The sequence below is a fragment of the Balaenoptera acutorostrata genome, chromosome X, assembly GCF_949987535.1.
Source record: "Balaenoptera acutorostrata chromosome X, mBalAcu1.1, whole genome shotgun sequence".
Taxonomy (NCBI): Eukaryota; Metazoa; Chordata; class Mammalia; order Artiodactyla; family Balaenopteridae; genus Balaenoptera; species Balaenoptera acutorostrata.
Window position 1 is genome coordinate 62,549,884 of NC_080085.1, and position 19,799 is coordinate 62,569,682.

The 19,799-nt window shown below is 42.5% G+C and overlaps 2 protein-coding genes and 1 non-coding gene across 3 annotated transcripts in view; 2 read left to right on the forward strand and 1 right to left on the reverse strand.

Moving 5' to 3' along the window:
* ERCC6L (ERCC excision repair 6 like, spindle assembly checkpoint helicase) overlaps positions 1–10,082 on the reverse strand; it is a 49,090-nt gene extending 39,008 nt beyond the window's left edge. The window contains exon 1 of the mRNA XM_057538960.1: positions 9,943–10,082. Coding sequence (XP_057394943.1) covers positions 9,943–10,010 — 68 coding nt within the window. The 5' untranslated portion in view covers positions 10,011–10,082. The remainder of the gene's footprint in view (positions 1–9,942) is intronic.
* PIN4 (peptidylprolyl cis/trans isomerase, NIMA-interacting 4) overlaps positions 1–19,799 on the forward strand; it is an 86,588-nt gene that overhangs the window by 50,523 nt on the left and 16,266 nt on the right. The window lies entirely within an intron of this gene.
* On the forward strand, positions 7,803–7,909 carry LOC114238297 (U6 spliceosomal RNA). The gene has a single exon (XR_003623687.1). It is a non-coding gene; the product is annotated as a U6 spliceosomal RNA (small nuclear RNA).

Genomic DNA, 19,799 nt, shown 5'->3' on the forward strand with positions numbered 1-19,799 from the left:
GGTAAGTCCCCCGGCATGCACACCGAGGCCGCTTGACCTGGTCCGTTTGGGGGAACTCTGGTTCCCGTTTGGGGATTTTCCATTAGGAAGATCCCATTTGTAAGGCGCAACTTGGACCAAGGCCACCAGCTTAGTGGGACTTAGAACCCAGTTTGAACCTTGGGCTGTTTGTTTTGTGTGTGTGTGTGTGGCTTCCGTTTGGCTGGCGAGAATTCTGGTTTTGCTTTCAGTTTTGTGCACATAGCTGTTTAATTCGACTCAATATGGGAAGCGCTTCCTCTTCCTCTCCATCTGACAGTCCCCTAGGGAAGATTTTGGCAGATTGGTCGACCTATAGCTATGAATCTATTTTAATTCTGTTTAGCCAATGTATATTCTTAAAAGTGAGGAGAGGTGGCCTTTGTATGGTGGCCTAAATTATTATACTATTCTTCAGCTAGAATTGTTTTGTCACAGGAATGGAAAGGCTGGGAATTCTCTCCACTCCATCTGGGCTAGCCACTTTGGCCTCACTCCCTTGCAGCAATTGAGCCACTCTGGGCCCCCTGAGAGCCAACTCTGGGTTTGTTCTCTTTCAAAAACTGAGCCAATCTGTTTGGAAGCCTTTGTCCGGGAGTGGAAGTGGAATTTTTAAACTATACCTCCTCTGAGTTTCTGTCTGTGTGGCCATAGCCTATCTGTCGTTTGTGTTTTTGTGTGTATTGTTTTGGGGTGAGCCACTCTCGCTTGTGTAGGGTGGGAAAATTCTACCGGATCATTGCGAGCCATTTTGAGTCCTCTGTTTGGGAGTGGAAATGGGCTACATCTTGTCTGATCTTTTGTTTGTGGGACCATGTTTGTTGTCTGTATGTATGTTTCTCAGTACTTGCATTGACTGGTTGAGACGAATAACAGGGCTCACATGTGACAACACCAGGGTACCCTATCGCGTCAGGCTTTGCCTGTGGCAGAATGTTGGTTGGGATTTTCCCTTTTGGACTAGCCTTGTTGAAACCGTGCACCTCAGATTGGGACTTGAACCCACGTGCCGGGACTCAAACCCAGCCAAAACCGAGACTGGGATTTGAAACCACGCGGCCAGGACTCAAACCCGGCCAAAACTCAGATTGGGACTCAAACTCACATGGCTGGGACTCAAACCCAGCCAAAACTCAGATTGGGACTCGAACCCACACGGCTGGGACTTGAACCTGGGCAAAACCCACGGTCTTCCAACTGAGATCACATACCTGGCTTCAGGACTTAATGAAGCTCAGGTCTTTTTTTTTTTTAGAAGTAATGGATTTACTTTATTTTTTTAACATCTTTATTGGAGTATGATTGCTTTAAAATGGTGTGTTAGTTTCTGCTTTATAACAAAGTGAATCAGCTGTACATATACATATATCCCCATATCTCCTCCCTCTTGTGTCTCCCTCCCACCCTCCCTATCCCACTCCTCTAGGTGGACACAAAGCACCGAGCTGATCAGAAGCTCAGGTTCTTGATGTCCCATCGCAGAAAGAATTCAGTGAGAGACAAAATGATAGGTAAGAAGTGGATTTATTTAGAGAGAAACACACTCTACAGACAGAGTGTGGGCCATGTCAGAAGGTGAGAAAGGCACCAGGGTATGGGGTTGTCAGTTTTTATAGGGGTGGGTAATTTCATAGGCTAATGAGTGGGAGGAGTATTCCAGCTTTTTGGGGAAAGGGTGGGGATTTCCAGGAATTGGGCCACAGCCCACTTTTTGATCTTTATGGTTGGCCTTGGAACTGTCATGGAGCCTGTGGGTGTGTCATTTAACTTGCTGATGTGTTACAATGTGCGTATACTGAGGCTTAAGGTCTAGTGGAAGTCCACTTGTCCTGCCATCTTGGACCCATTTGGTTCTAATCAGTTTATGTCATGTCCTTGGACTATGTCATTCTTTCAAAGGTTGTTCCCTGCCCACTTCCCTCCTGTTTCATTGTTATGGATGACCAGAGTTCTATTCAATCTTGTAACGGCCCCCCCCCAGGGTATTTTTACAAAACTAGGAGATCTTCAGCTATGCCCCCATGAAAAGGAATTGTTATTTCTCTCCCCCTGTGACCGGGCCCTCCGGAACACTTATCTAGACCATCTCTAGTTCCTGAGACTGAAGAAAAAGGCAGGGAAAGAAGGCCTTTTTTGTGGAAGGGGGAAAACTGAGGTCTCTGGTTCAGTCTTTATGTAAAAGTTGACTTGTAAATGAGCTCTGTTTAATTGACTTGAAAGTCAGCTCTTACAAACTAAATCTAAATGTCTAGAAAATTGGCCAAGATAAATTTTAGGACCACATGATCTAGGAAATATTCAGTACTGAATTGATATCTGCTACTGAAGGTGGCTTAAGCTTGTTGGTTTGATTAATACAGACATGTCTTTAGAGTCATCAAGGTTAAATAATTCAAGTGAGATAACAGCTTTGGGGTAAACTCTTTAGAAACAATTGTTTTAGGAATGTGTACTTAAGAATAAGCTCTTCAGCTACTTTGTAGCTTAAAAATTTAGAGTTAAGTTAAATGATGGAAGTTTATTGAATAAGTAGGCCATTTACAAATAAAATAAGATACTGAAACATTAGTGAATATTGGCTTACCTTGGCAGAGAGAGAAACTAAAGGTATTTGGTGCCACCCTGAGATACTCTCCATAAGAAAGCACATGTTTTTAGAATTGTGCATGATCAGGATTTTCTAAGATTGGATTAAAGCTAGTTGGATAAATGGATTTTGTTGGGAGTGGGCTAAGGCAAGACCAGATTTGGTTTCTCCCTTCAACGTTTTCTTGGAATGCTGCTTTTGATAACAGCTTGTGAGTTCCTTTGCCTTTAAGTGATCTGTATTTGCCGTTGAAATCTTTTCACTTTGGTTAAGTAAATAAGTATTGTTTGACAGTTTCTAAAAGTTCTTTTGACCTCCAGCTAACTTTGAGATGCTTCAGAGGGCCCCCTGAGTCATCTCAGAGAGAAAGATTTAACTAGATTTGGTATGTTAAATCAGATGTAATCAGTTAAATTAAATGTAATCCCGGTTATTGTAACCAAGTTTCTTTACCGATTACATTGCAATCAGATGTTTAACTATGCCCTTTTTTAAAAAGTCTTTCTGTCATTTATAGACAGTTATTATTGTACTCTGCTTTTGCAAAGTGCTTCATCTTCAAGAAGATTTATGTAAAGGACCCCTTTTGACAAATACAGGTCTCTGATAAATTTCACATCATACTGCTGAGCTGGATAAGAAAAAGAAAATCTTAATGGAGAATCTGATGGCTTCATAAAAAGTTAACAAAAGGATTGGTTACTGAGTGAACTGGTGAATATGGTTATAATGTTTTTTGTTTTTTCTTTTTTTTTGGTCTGGAATATCACTGGTTACTTAACATTACAGACTTACTTTGAAAGCAAATGTCTTGGTTTGGCTGTGTTCAATGGAGATGAGGGTGATTTTAGGGAAAAAGATTATGTTTCAATAGATATAAAATTCTAGATCTGTTAATTAAAGTCTGTATTTATGGAAGTTATTGTGTTAGTCACACTTTTGCCCTGATGTTTAGGAGAAAAGGAAAATTACCTAGTAAACTTATCAGACTGTAATTATTCATGATGTATCACTGTTTGCTTTAGGTCTACTGCTAAAAGCACATGTACAATGCTTATGTGACAATTGGGCATAAATGATAAAATGTATGGCCTATAAAGCCTTTCCTCAACATACCTCTGAGCTTCTTCAGTTTTGCTCTGATCAGCTTTCCCCCAATGAGGATTAACTAGGCAAATATAAAGGAGGCCTAGCACCTAGGGACATGATCTATACCTGGGGTGAAGAGCTGAATCACTCTGGCACCGAGGGATAGCTATTTTGATCATCAATGTCTTCTACTGAAAGACTTGCAATCAAAAGGAGAAATGAAAGAAAAAAAAATCTGCACTTATTGAAGTATGAGGAAGTCACTCTGGCCTATACATGGTTTAACTTTAAAAAGCGACCTGTTTTATGGCCTTTCAGACATGCATTGTACATCTCCTTTAACATTGAAGAGGGGAATGCATTTGAAAGTCAAAATAGAGTAACTATGGTAAAACTAGGTGACCACTGTGGATATGATTCCAGATGCATTTATTCCTGTATTGTTGCGAACTTGAATTTTCTGAGCTATATCAGACTCTGGGATGCCACAAGGATTTAAAAATTCCCCCACCCTCTTCAACGAGATTTTGGTTAAAGATTTAAGAGGATTACACCTGTATCAAGGTGGAGTAGAGGCCTTTCCAGCCAGAATAGGAAAAGCATCTGGAAGTGACAAAAACACTTCTTAAGGACATTATTTCTAGGTACTGCCTTTCCTCTACTATTCAGAGTAGCAATGGATCTGCTTTTGTCGCAGAAATAACACAAACAGCAAATAAAGCTTTAGGTATAAAATGGAAACTTCACTCAGCATGGACACCCCAATCTACAGGAAAAGCTAAGAAGATGAATCACAGGAAACTCATCTAAAATGGGACAAGGTCTTGCCAATTGCTCTCCTCTGTATACTGGTGGCCCCTAGAAGCTGGCTAGGATTGAGCCCTTATGAAATTATATACAGGAAACCATTCTTAGCTCCTAAGAGTAAAAAGAAGAGAAACATTTCTAATGTAGGAAGAAAAAAATTAAACAGTATGTACAACAGGTTGGTCAATTGTTAACTGCTATGCATAAGTTTATGTTCCACAGGTCTCCCCCTTGCCTGGCAGTTCCCTTACATCCCTTCAAAGCATCCCTGGGAGACCAGGTGCTGCTGAAGGTTTGGAAAAACAAGGACCCGAGTGGCAGCAGGAGGAAAAATGGAAGGGGCCATACAAGATGTCCTCCTTACTATTCACACCTCCTTAAAACTGGATGGAATTAAACCATGAATATGTCACACTAGAGTAAAAAGATTATCTGAAACCGATGAACCCAGCCTGCCCCCAGCCTGCCACAGCAGAGGAACAGATCTGCAGGAAGTCGATGTCTCACCCTTTGGGAAATCTTAAGTATTTGTTCCAACAACCAGATGAAAGTTCTGTTTTCTTATCCTTTCTCATACTTTTTACCTACAAAACTACAGATTCATATGCTGACTCTTTCGAAATTCTAACTGCTAGATATGTGGTCAGTTTCCTATTTCCAGGTCTTCGGAATTGCCTTGGTGGGTTTCCTCCCTTACAGGGAATGGTTTGGAAACAACTGGCTTCAGACATACTCTCCTGAATTCCTAAGGAAATGAGATGTATTCTGTCTACTAAAGTTCTAGTTATCACTCCTCTTACCTCTAACCTGGTCTGTTGTATCAAAATGGCAGAACAAGGGATTGAGATCTTAATCATATAAGACTCAGATCCAGGACTTGGACCTCAAATGTTTCTAATTTGGTATCTATTCCCCAAAATTTAGGCAGGACTATGCCCCATCTCAGCAGAAGTAGTCAGAGCGGTTGTTGACCCGTTCCCTAAAAGATCTGGGGAAACATAAAACCGAAATGGGGATTAAAACTGAGTCCCCTGCCGAGTTCATGATTAACATCTTTATCCAAAACGATTGTTCCCTTTTCTCATCCAACATCTGTTCTCCTCAAGACTGAGGAGTATCAAAGAAAAGGGGGACGTGAAACCAAGCAGGGCCCGTGAGGCTCCTGGACACGGAGGCCTTTTTGTCTCCTGTTTCTTGTAGGCAAGACTCCAGCCGCCATGACCTTCCCTGAGTTCCAAAGGGCAGATTCAAACATTTGCTAATCAATGGGGGGAAACAGCCAAGAAACCACCTGAGGCAAGATTAAAAGGACCAGAGAAGCTCATCAAGATTAGGAGACCCTACACACACCCTAATCTTGTCAGCAACCCCACCTTGGGAAGTATTGTTATAAAACTCATCAAATCCTCCTGGGGGGGGGCGGTGGGGACACATAGTTTTTCGAGGCAGGAGCCTGCTGTGTCCGCCTTTGCCTGGCAAAGTAATAAAGCTACTCCTCCAAAGCTCTGTCTCCCACGTTTCTATTAGGCAGCAGTGAACAGAGGCCAGGTTTTCGGCAACACTGGGGAATCAGCACAAGCTGCTTGCTCAGGGAAAGGACGAGTTGGGGGACTAAAGGTCTTAAGCCTTATCCCCATTTTCCAGATGAGAAAATTGAGGCTCAGAAGTCAGGAGACTTACTTGAGGCCTCCCAGCTAACAAGTGCCAGAGTCAATAATTTGAGCCCCAAATGGCCCAACTCTGAAGCCAGCACTCTACCCCCCACACACTGCCTCCCTCTGTTTTCCCCAAGTCTTCTTTAAGGAAGTCATGTAACTCAGTCCAAAGATGTGTTTCACTCCTCTGTAAGGAGACCTTTTGTCTTCTAACAGCCTTAAAACATTCTTTTTTTGGAAAGGGAGAGGGAACTATTCCACTGCTCCAATTGATTTCTTTGTACTACAACAAAATTTAAAACTTCTGTGCATCAAAGGACACAATCAACAGAGTGAAAAGGCAACTTACAGAATGGGAGAAAATATTTGCAAATCATACATCTGGTAAGAAGTTAATATACAGAGTATATAAGGAATTACAACTCAACAACAACGAAACAAACAACCCAATTAAAAAATGGGCAAAGGACTTGAATAGATATTTCTCCAAAGAAAATATACAAATGGTCAATAAGCACATGAAAAGATGGTCAACATCACTAACCATTAGGGAAGTGCAAATCAAAACCCCAATGAAATACCACTTCAATATCATTAGGATGGCTAGTAACAACAACAACAACAAAATAAGTGTTGGAGAGAATGTGAAGACACTGGAACCCTTGGGCACTGTTGGTGGGAGTGTAAAAGGGTGCTGCTGCTATAGAAGACAGTATGGCAGTTCCTCAAAAAATTAAAAGTAGAATTACCATAAGATCCAGCAATCCCACTTCTGGATATATACCCAAAAGAATTGAAAGCAGGATCTCAAAGAGATATCTGTACACCCACATTCACAGCAGCACTATTCACAATAGTCAAGAGAGGGAAGCAACCCAAATATCCATCAACGGATAAATGAATAAACAAAATGTGACATTATGCATACAATGGAACATTATTCAGTCTTAAAAAGGAAGGAAATCCTGTCACATGACACAACATGGATGAGTCTTGAGGACATTATGCTACATAAAATAAACCAGTCATGGGCTTCCCTGGTGGCGCAGTGGTTAAGAATCCACCTGCCAATGCAGGGAACATGGGTTCGATCCCTGGCCCGGGAAGATCCCCCATGCCTTGGAGAAACTAAGCCCATGTGCCACAACTACTGAGCCTGCGCTCTACAGCTCATGAGCCACAACTACTGGACCCATATGCCACAACTACTGAAGCCCACGCACCTAGAGCCAGTGCTCCGCAACAAGAGAAGGCACAACAATGAGAAGCCCGATCACCGCAACAAAGAGTAGCCCCTGCTCGCCACAACTAGAGAAAGCCTGTGCACAGCAACAAAGACCCAACACAGCCAAAAGTAAAAATAAATTTATTTTAAAAATTAAAAAAATAAACCAGTCACAAAAAGACAAATACTGTATGATTGTACTTATATATAAGATCCCTAGAGAAGTCAAATTCACAGAGAAGTAGAATGGTGGCTGCCAGGGGCTGGGGGAGAGAGGAATGAGGAATTGTTGTCTAATAGGTATAGAGTTTTAGTTTTGCAAGATGAAAAGAGTTCTGGAGATGGATGATGGTAATGGTTGAACAACAATGTTAATGTATTTAATACCACTGAACTGTACACTTAAGAATAGTTAAAATGGGTGCTCACTTTGGCAGCACATATACTAAAATTGGAACAATACAGAGAAGATTAGCATGGCCTCTGTGCAAGGATGACACGCAAATTCGTGAAGCATTCCGTATTTTTGGAGTTTGGGATTAGCAGATGCGAACTATCATATATAGAATGGATAAACAACAAGGTCCTACTGTATAGCACAGGGAACTATATTCAATATCCTGTAATAAACCATAATGAAAAAGAATATGAAAAAGTATACCTGAAACTAACACGATACTGTAAATCAACTATACTTCAATTTAAAAAGATTTTTTTAATTTTAAAGAATATATATAAGTATAAATGAATCACTTTGCTATATACCAGCAACTAACACAACATTGTAAATAAAAACACTTCAATAAAAAATAAATTTTAAAAAAATAATGATTAAGATGGTAAATTTTACGTTGTATTTTATAATAATTTAAAGAAAATTTTAAATGCTCATTCCCACATCACCATGTCCTCCACCCTTAGCCATCTGGTGAATGATTATTCGTTTCTCAACACCAATGTCTCCTCTTGTGAGCCCTTCCCTTAGCTCACTGATCCTTGTACTTGGCCATTCCCTCCTGTAGTATGCCTTGCACATTGTACCTCTTACAGCACTTATCAAACAATATAGCACTTATGGTCTACCTATCCCTTTCCACGACTAGATTATAAGCAATTTGGGGGCAGGGACAGTGTTTCACTCCTCTCTGTATCCCCTAGGCCTGGGGCTTGGTAGACTGGAAAAACCCAAGAAAGGCTTTTGTAGGGGGGTATCTTAAAATTAATGTTTATTTTTGTATATTAAAGCACAGCATTCACAAAAATCATTGAAAAACTACAAAAGGAAAATATTTTACCATATATAACAAGAATTTTAAATCTTTAATATATTAATATATATTTAAATAATTTTAAAAAGCTAGTTCCAAAGAGAAAGATGAGTGTTGAACCTTGACTGAAAATGTATACATTAAATTATAAACGTAAAATAGAATAATAGAAAATATTTAAATTTAGTAAGAATAATATCATAAGGCATTACCAATCTTTATTTATTAAAAGAAAATGGATTTCAAAATGGTGATTTTGTGATACAGCCACTATGGAGAACAGTATGGAGGTTCCTTAAAAAACTAAAAATAGAACTACCCTATGACCCAGCAATCCCACTACTGGGCATATACCCTGAGAAAACCATAATTCAAAAAGAGTCATGTACCAAAATGTTCACTGCAGCTCTATTTACAGTAGCCAGGACACTGAAGCAACCTAAGTGTCCATCGACAGATGAATGGATAAAGAAGATGTGGCACATACATACAATGGAATATTACTCAGCCATAAAAAGAAACGAAATTGAGTTATTTGTAGTGAGGTGGATGGTCCTAGAGTCTGTCATACAGAGTGAAGTAAGTCAGAAAAAGAAAAACAAATTCCGTATGCTAACACATATATCTGGAATCTAAAAAAAAGAAAAGAAAAAAACGGTTCTGAAGAACCTAGGGGCAGGGCAGGAATAAAGACCCAGATGTAGAGAATGGACTTGAGGACATGGGGAGGGGGAAGGGTAAGCTGGGATGAAGTGAGAGAATGGCATGGACATATATACACTACCAAATGTAAAACAGATAGCTAGTAGGAAGCAGCCGCATAGCACAGGGAGATAAGCTAGGTGCTTTGTGTCCACCTAGAGGGGTGGGATAGGGAGGGTGGGAGGCAGACGCAAGAGGGAGGAGATATGGGGATATATGTATATGTATAGCTGATTCACTTTGTTATAAAGCAGAAACTAACACTCCATTGTAAAGCAATTATACTCCAATAAAGATGTTTAAAACAAAATGGTGATTTTGAAAGCTGTAGACCCGAGAAAGCCTGGATCGATTGAAGTTCTGGCTCTTAAGGAGTTCATACTGGAGAGTTATTTGACTCGGGGCATCGGGGGCTCCCCAGGCTTTAGAAATCTGGGGAGATTCCCACGCCTCCTCCGAGAACACGGGCGCGCATCTCATACGGCTCCACCTCAACCGTTTGGGCCCCTGGGAGGGTCCAAGGGACCCCACCCCCACACCCATTCCCGGCTAGGGCCTGTGAACTAGACCCGCCCAGCGACCCAAATGTACCTCAGGTAACGGGCAGCCTGCTCTGGGCTTAAGGCCCCAGCTTCCGCAAACCCTCGGGACGCCTCCATGACCCTCAGATTAGGCTCCGTGTATCTCGACCGCGGATTGAACTTCCCTCGCTCCCGCCCTGCGCATGAGCCTTGCGCGTGGAAGCGGGGCAGGGCCAACGGACAGTGTAGCGGCCGGCCAATCGACTGCACCGCGCTCCGGCGCCGCCGCCTGAGCCCCGCCCACGAAGGTCGCGCGCATGCGCCTACGCGCGCTTGGGGGGGGTGTAGAGGCGGTAGCTGAACCCGTGGCGGGGCGCGGGTTCTGTCCTCTTGTCGTCTGTTGCATTTTCACTCTAGTCCAAACCACGCTGCGGCGAATTTTTGTGTGCGTGTGATATCCCTGTGAGTGGAGTAGACCGCCCGATATGATCTCAGTCGTTTTAGTGGCCCTTAGAAACCTCCTCCACAGCCTGGATCCCCAAATATCCTCCCTTCCCTGCTCGCCAACGTCTGGTACTGAGCGTGCTTTGAATTCATACACCCTAGGAGGCATAGTCCTCGTGATTTAATCTCACAGTAAAGAAGAGTCTTCATTGTGACCACCTAGAGGGGTGGGATAGGGAGGGTGGGAGGGAGGGAGATGCAAGAGGGAAGAGATATGGGAACATATGTATATGTATAACTGATTCACTTTGTTATAAAGCAGAAACTAACACACCATTGTAAAGCAATTCTACTCCAATAAAGATGTTAAAAAAAAAGCAAGCCAAAAGTCTCATTTGCGAAATAAATAGTGCTGTTGTGTATGGTCACCACCATTTCTTCAGAAGCTCCAAATGAGATGCAGTCATATTTTCAAAGGCAGAGCTCAGGGCTTCAGGTAATGTGGTGATTGAGTTTAAGTGGCTTCCTTGGGCAATGCTAAATAGGTTTGTGAGCCAACAAAAATTGTCCTTTTTCACATACTGGCAAGAACATGGACATTATGATTTCTCGAGGCACTAATTAACATTCAGTATTTGAAAACGCACCTATTGACCCAGTCATATGCCTACCACATATCCAGAAGATTTTAAGCTTTTTGTAAATTTCGTAGAACGTTAGTGTTAAGGGAAACACCGACTGAAACCACCCGCCCTGGCCAGGCACCATAGTAACCACTTGTGTGAGTTATCTTAAAACAGGAAGTCCTGGTAAGGAATATGGAGCTGACAAGCTACCAGCAACCAGAATTAAAAAGGGAACTTAGGGCTTCCCTGGTGGCACAGTGGTTGAGAATCTGCCTGCCAATGCAGGGGACACGGGTTCGAGCCCTGGTCTGGGAAGATCCCACATGCTGCGGAGCAACTGGGCCCGTGAGCCACAACTACTGAGCCTGAGCGTCTGGAGCCTGTGCTCTGCAACAAGAGAGGCCACGATAGTGAGAGGCCCACGCACCGCGATGAAGAGTGGCCCCCGCTTGCCACAACTAGAGAAAGCCCTCTCACAGAAACGAAGACCCAACACAGCCATAAATAAATAAATAAATAAATAACCAAATACTTTTTTAAAAAAAAGGGAACTTAAAGAAGGTGGTCTACTTTCCTGGTTTATATGACTTTAAGTCATATGTTCATGTGACTTTAGGCCCTCTGTTAAGAGGGCTTTTAGTATACCACTACTATCCCCATTTTTCAGATGTGAAAATTGAGGCTCAGAGAAATAAAGTGACTTGGCCTAAGGTTCCAAAGCTGGGAAATGATAGGGCCAGAATTCCATACCAAGTCTATGTGAACACAAATCTGTGCTCATTCACAGTGTCACACTGCCTATTGCTGCAAAGAAGAGGGGAGTGGTGGGAAATGAAGTTTCAGGGGTAGTTGGAAGCCAGTTTGTGAAGGAGCTTGTTTACCCTGCTGAAGTGTTTGAATTACTTCTTCTCCTGGAGGCAAGTTTGAATTGGGGATGGGGAGTAGGGAGTCAAGTGTATAGGTGCCCTGGGTACCCAAAGGATGAGTGTGGTGAGAAAAAGGGCTGGTGGAGAGAATTCCATTGAAAAGAAAAGAGAGATAGGAGCACAAAAATCTTTATCTTGAGTCTGAGGAAGGCCATCTCTAGTTGTGCTTTGGCTCAGTGTCTGCCATCATCACTCATACCCTTGGAATTGTTGAGAACCCAGGATGAAGCAAAGCAGAACCCTGATTGCTGCCTTAGGCAGCTGCCGCTGTCTTGGCTTTGGAGAAAAGCTAAAAGGAATGCCCTCAGGAGCCATGCTACTCCCGGTCTGTTACCCTGGGACAGTGATCTCCAAAGGCCCTGATCATTAGATAAAAGGACCAACTCTCCTGCTTGCCTGCCCTTAGGCTACTGGATTTTTCTCAGTGCCATTTTCACACAGCCACAGGACTCCCCCTCTTTAAACACAAAGTCCTCCAGCTCTCCTTCCCTCCCCCTCAGTCCTGCAGTAGCTGCTTCCTTTGGGCCCTTCTCAGTGCCTTCTGGAGTGCCAGCTCCCACCACAGGGTGCCAATGACCTAGGAAACTTGCCACGCAGGACTCCTAGTCCTCCTCTGTAAATGGTCACACACATTCACAGGCTGAACATAAGAGAGAGGTTGGGGAGGATTTAGAGTGGATAAATGGAGAGAATGAAAAGAAGATCAAAATAAGAGTTACCACTCATACTGAAGAATAAAAACCATGTGATCATCTCAATAGATGTAGAAAAAGCTTTTGATAAAATTCAACACCCATTTATGATAAAAAACTCTCCAGAAAGTGGGCATAGAGGGAACCTAGCTCAACATAATAAAGGCCATATACAATAAACCCACAGCAAACATCATTCTCAATGGTGAAAAACTGAAAGCATTTCCACTAAGATCAGGAACGAGACAAGGATGTCCACTCTCGCCACTATTATTCAACATAGTTTTGGAAGTCCTAGCCATGGCAATCAGAGAAGAAAAAGAAATTAAAGGAATCCAAATCAGAAAAGAAGAAGTAAAACTGTCACTGTTTGCAGATGACATGATACTATACATAGAGAATCCTAAAGATGCCACCAGAAAACTACTAGAGCTAAACAATGAATTTGGTAAAGTTGCAGGATTCAAAATTAATGCACAGAAATCTCTGGCATTCCTATACACTAACAATGAAAGATCAGAAAGAGAAATTAAGGAAACAATCCCATTCACCATTGCAACAAAAAGAATAAAGTACCTAGGAATAAACCTACCTAAGGAGGTAAAAGACTTGTACTCAGAAAACTATAAGACACTGATGAAAGAAATCAAAGATAACACAAACAGATGGAGAGATATACCATGTTCTTGGATTGGAAGAATCAATATTGTGAAAATGACTATACTACCCAAAGCAATCTACAGATTCAGTGCAATCCCTATCAAATTACCAGTGGCATTTTTTACAGAACTAGAACAAAAAAATCTTAAAATTTATATGGAGACACAAAAGACCCCGAATAGCCAAAGCAGCCTTGAGGGAACAAAACGGAGCTGGAGGAATCAGACTCCCTGACTTCAGACTATACTACAAAGGTACAGTAATCAAGACAATATGGTAGGGCTTCCTTGGTGGCGCAGTGGTTAAGAATCCACCTGCCAATGCAAGGGACACGGGTTTGAGCCCTGGTCCGGGAATATCCCGCATGCTGTGGAGCAACTAAATGCGTGCACCGCAACTACTGAGCCTGTGCTCTAGAGCCTGCGAGCCACAACTACTGATCCCGTGAGCCACAACTACGGAAGCCCGTGCACCTAGAGCCCATGTTCTGCAACAAGAGAAGCCACCGCAATGAGAAGCCTGCGCACCACAACGAAGAGTAGCCCCCACTCGCCGCAACTAGAAAAAGCCCACGCACAGCAATGAAGAAGACCCAACACAGCCAAAAATAAATAAATAAAATAAATTAATTAATTAAAGAAAAAAAAGACAATATGGTACTGGCACAAAAACAGAGATATAGATCAATGGAACAGGATAGAAAGCCCAGAGATAAACCCACGCACCTATGGTCAACTAATCTATGACAAACGAGGCAAGGATATACAATGGAGAAAAGACAACCTCTTCAATAAGTGGTGCTGGGAAAACTGGACAGGTACATGTAAAAGAATGAAATTAGAACACTCCCTAACAGCATACACAAAAATAAACTCAAAATGGATTAGAGAGCTAAATGTAAGACCAGACACTATAAAACTCTTAGAGTAAAACATAGGAAGAACACTCTTTGACATAAATCACAGCAAAATCTTTTTTGATCCAACTCCTAGAGTAATGGAAATAAAAACAAAAATAAACAAATGGGACCTAATGAAACTTAAAAGCTTTTGCAAAGCAAAGGAAACTACAAAAAAGATGAAAAGACAACCCCAGAATGGAAGAAAATTTTGCAAACGAATCAACGGACAAAGGATTAATCTCCAAAATATATAAACGGCTCATGCAGCTCAATATTAAAAAAACAAACAACCCAATCCAAAAATGGGCAGAAGACCTAAATAGACATTTCTCCAAAGAAGACATACAGATGGCCAAGAAGCACATGAAAAGCTGCTCAACATCACTAATTATTAGAGAAATGCAAATCAAAATTACAATGAGGTATCACCTCACACCAGTTAGAATGGGCATCATCAGATAATCTACAAACAACAAATGCTGGAGAGAACGTGGAGAAAAGGGAACCCTCTTGCACTGTTGGTGGGAATGTAAATTGATGCAGCCACTATGGAGAACAGTATGGCAGTTCCTTAAAAAACTAAAAATAGGGGCTTCCCTGGTGGCGCAGTGGTTGAGAATCTGCCTGCCAATGCAGAGGACACAGGTTTGAGCCCTGGTCTGGGAAGATCCCACATGCTGCAGAGCAGCTGGGCCCATGAGCCACAATTACTGAGCCTGCGCGTCTGGAGCCTGTGCTCCGCAACAAGAGAGGCCGCGATAGTGAGAGGCCCGCGCACTGCGATGAAGAGTGGCCCCCGCTTGCCACAGCTAGAGAAAGCCCTTGTGCAGAAACGAAGACCCAACACAGCCATAAATAAAGAAATAAAATAAATAAATAAAACATGACACAAATTAAGCAATGTGAATACCATCAAGCTTTAAAAAAATAAAATAACGAATAACTACTCTTAAAATTTCTTAATTAAAAAAAAAACTAAAAATAGAATTACCATATGATCCAGCAATCCCACTACTGGGCATATACCCAGAGAAAACCATAATTCAAAAAGACACCCCAATAATTCAAACGCACCCCAATGTTCATTGCAGCACTATTTACAATAGCCAGGTCATGGAAGCAACTTAAATGCTCATCGACAGATGAATGGATAAAGAAGATGTGGTAGGGACTTCCCTGGTGGCGCAGTGGTTAAGAATCGGCCTGCCAATGAAGGGGACATGGGTTCGAACCTTGGTCTGGGAAGATCCCACATGCCGCGGAACAACTAAGCCTGTGTGCCACAACTACTGAAGCCCGTGTGCCTAGAGCCCGTGCTCCGCAACAAGAGAAGCCACCGCAATGAGAAGCCCTCACACCGCAACGAAGAGTAGCCCCCACTAGCCACAACTACAGAAAGCCCACGTGCAGCAACCAAGACCCAACACAACCAAAAATAATAAATAAATAAATAAAATTAATTCTTTAAAAAAAAAGATGTGGTACATATATACAATGGAATATTACTCAGCCATAAAAAGGAATGAAATTGGATCATTTGTAGAGACGTGGATGGATCTACAGACTGTCATACAGAGTGAAGTAAGTCAGAAAGAGACAAACAAATATCGTATATTAACACATATATGTGGAACCTAGAAATATGGTACAGATGAACCGATTTGCAGGTCAGAAATAGAGACACAGATGTAGAGAACAAACGTATGGACACCAAGGGGGGAAAGTGGCATGGGGGCTGGTGGTGGGATGAATTGGGAGATTGGGATTGACATATATACAGTAATATGTATAAAATAGATAACTAATAAGAATCTGCTGTATAAGAAAATAAATTAAATAAAATCCAAAAATTAAAAAAAAACAAACCCAGTGCCAAGGGCCCCATCTCAAATCTCCTGGAGCTATCTTTTTCAGAGATATGCTTGTGTAGCCAATAGCCCCAGTTACTGCAATTACAAATCAGTATAGTGTGTTCAGACCACCATCCTCCTATGATTCATCCAGGAAGTGATGAAATAAATTAAGTGTACTGAATTGCTTTAGAGACCAGGGAATGAAAAATATATGCTTGTTTCCTTTCTTTCTTTTGTATTCCTTTTCAAACAAATAAGTACTCCATAAACATTAATTTAAAAAATGAGTTACTGCTATATTCCATTTATGTGTCAGGCCCTGTTCAAAGCACTTTACTTTTATTAACTCTCTTGGCTGTTCCTCATTTCACATCTACCCCCAAAGCAAGGGCTTGAATTCTCACTGCTTCTCTCAAGGCAATGGAGTTTTTTAAACCTTCCCTAATTATTGTTAATTTTTAAAGTGTGATGGTGGTATTGTTGTATGTTTTAAAGCCCTTATCTGCTAGAAATACATAATGGAGTATTCTCAGATGAAATGATATGACACCTGGGATTTACATTAAAATACTCCAGTAGAGAGAAAAATGAGAAACAGATGAACATAGATTGGCAAAATGTTGATAATTGTTGAAGCTTGTTACAGAGGTTCATTATCCTCTTCTCTCTACTTCTCTGCATGTTTGAAATTTTCCATAATAAAAATAAAAAATAAAAAAACCTTTGCTTTCTAATCTGCAAATTACACTGAGTCATCTGCACTCACAGACCGGAAATAAGATAATGAGGCCTTGTGGGAGAGTTCAGAATAGGTAAATGGAGAGATGGATGAGGCAGAATACGAACAATAGCTACTACTGGGACTTCCTTTTTTTTTAAAATTTATTTATTTATTTATTTTTGGCTGTGTTGGGTCTCCGTTTCTGTGCGAGGGCTTTCTCTAGTTGTGGTGAGTGGGGGCCACTCTTCATCGCGGTGCGTGGGCCTCTCACTGTCGCGGCCTCTCTTGTTGCGGAGCACAAGCTCCAGACACGTAGGCTCAGTAGTTGTGGCGCACGGGCCTAGTTGCTCCGCGGCATGTGGGATCTTCCCGGGCAAGGGCTCCAACCCGTGTCCCCTGCATTGGCAGGCGGATTCTCAACCACTGTGCCACCAGGGAAGCCCTGGGACTTCCTTGGTGGCACAGTGGTTGAGAATCCGCCTGCCAATGCAGGGGACACGGGTTGGAGCCCTTGCCCGGGAAGATCCCACATGCCGCGGAGCAACTAGGCCCGTGCGCCACAACTACTGGACCCACGTGCCACAACTACTGAAGCCTGTGCTCTGCAACGAGAAGCCACCGCAATGAGAAGCCCACGCACCACAACAAAGAGTAGCCCCCACTTGCCGCAACTAGAGAAAGCCTGCACACAGCAACAAAGACCCAATGCAGCCAAAAAATAAATTAATTAAATAAATAAATTAAAAAAAATAAAAAAGAACAATAACTATTACTAATAGAGCACTTGAGTGCCAGGCCTTGTTGTATGCGCTTTACATATATTAACTCTTTTAATCCTCACAACCTTGTTAGGTAGTGTATACCATTATTAAAATCCCTTTATAGATAAGGAAACTGAGGCACAAGAAAGACTGAATAAGTTGTACAAGTTTACACAGCTTGTGAGTGGTAAAGCTGAGTTTCAAACACAAGCAGCCTGGCTTTTGACTTTTTGCTCTTAAATACAATGCTAGTTAGATATAGAAAACAGCTGATAGGTGAAAAGAAGGATTCATTCTTCTATTATTCATTTATTTAATAAATATATGTTAAGCCTTTACAAGATGGCCAGGCAAGGATATGGGTGCTGGGGAACAGTGGTGAGCAAAACAGACAGACAGATTCTTGCTATCAAGGAGTTTAAATTTTGATTGGGGGCTGGGGGTTGGGTACACTTGAAACAATGATCACACAAGCATGTGGAAAATTACAAACCATGGTGAGGTTTGTAGGCAGGAAAACTCCAGGGAGTTCTGAGAGCATCTGATGAGGTACCTGACCCAGTCTGGAAGGGCTGGGAAAGGTTTCTCTGAGAAAGTAGTATTTGAGCTGAGAGCTGAAGGATAAAGAGGAGTTAATTAAACCAAAAAAAAATAAAAAGGGAAGGGAAGAGCATTTCAGGAAGAGGGAAGAGCATTACTAAAAACCCTGTGACAGGAGAAAGCTTGATGCATGGGAAGAATTGAAAAGGATAAGGTGATTGGAGCAAAGCCTAGAATGCTAAAGTTGGAACAGTTTTCTGGAGTCCAGTGCAATGTCACAGGTGAGGGAACTGCCACTGGGAAAGAAGGATGTGGCTTGTCTGAGGTTACACCCTGAATCAGTGGCAGAAATGGGATTCAGACCTAAGTTCCTTGACTCCCAGCCAAGTGCTCTTTCCAGTACAGACCTCAGCTTCCCTGCATATGAGGAGGAGGGAAGCCAACTTGGTGTCAGCAAAATGCTGCTCTTGGGGACTGAGAATGGGAGAGAGTATTTTTAGAGATAGATAGGTAAAAATAACCAGATGAAGTCTTCATGGGCAAGGAGACCAAGAGTGGGTTGGGGGCATAAAAAAGAAGAAAGTGATTTGGAAACAGAAAGAATTTAATTTGTGATTCCCAGATACCTAATTAGGCTTTCCTCCCCTATTTCTAGCTAAGGTTCTAAAGTGGATGGAGGTTTTGTTGGCAGGTGGAGAAGGGGACTGAGACTGAGGTCTTAATTCCCTCTTTTGGGGGTGAGAGGCGTCTGTTCCACGGGAAGCAGGAGGGAAGGTGCTTGGAGGAGGTGAGTCATCTCCAGCTCCGCCAGCAGGGGGAGCCGGAAACCAAATTTCCTAAGAATGGCAGCTGGCCTGGCCCCAGGGCTGGATAAATTCTTTTCTTTTTTTAAATTAAATTTATATATTTTGGGGGCTTCCCTGGTGGCGCAGTGGTTGAGAATCTGCTTGCCGATGGAGGGTACACGGGTTCGAGCCCTGGTCTGGGAAGATCCCACATGCCACGGAGCAACTAGGCCCGTGAGCCCCAACTACTGAGCCTGTGCGTCTGGAGCCTGTGCTCCGCAACAAGCGAGGCCGCGACAGTGAGAGGCCCGCGCACCGCGATGAAGAGTGGCCCCCGCTTGCCGCAACTGGAGAAAGTCCTCACACAGAAACGAAGACCTAACACAGCCAAAAATAAATAAATAAATAACTAAAAATGAATATCTGCTTAAAAAAAAAAAGAAATTCACTGGGCTAACAAGCTCCTCTATAAAAAAAATTTATATATTTTATTTATTTTATTTTTGGCTGCATTGGGTCTTCACTGCTGCACACGGGCATTCTCTAGCTGTGGCGAGTGGGGTCTACTCTTCTTTGCGGTGCGCGGGCTTCTCATTGCAGTGGCTTCTCTTGTTGCAGAGCACGGGCTCTAGGCGCACAGGCTTCAGTAGTTGTGGCACACGGGCTCAGTAGTTGTGGCACACAGGCTTAGTTGCTCCACGGCATGTGGGATCTTCCTGGACCAGGGCTTGAACCCGTGCCCCCTGCATTGGCAGGTGGATTCTTAACCACTGTGCCACCAGGGAAGCCTCGGGGCTGGATAAATTCTTATTGGAAACAAGTCAGCCTGAGATGCTGTGGAAATGACAGGAACTGAGAGGAAAGAGGGAGCCAGGAGTTAGGATTATCCACGGGGTCTTTGCACTAAATTGCAGAGTCTGATGAGTGCTTTCTAAACTGTCTCCTAGGGTTTGGGCTGAAGCAGGCACCAAAGGGGAGGGAATCCTTTGACAGGAAGGACAGTGCTGCTGTAGAAAAC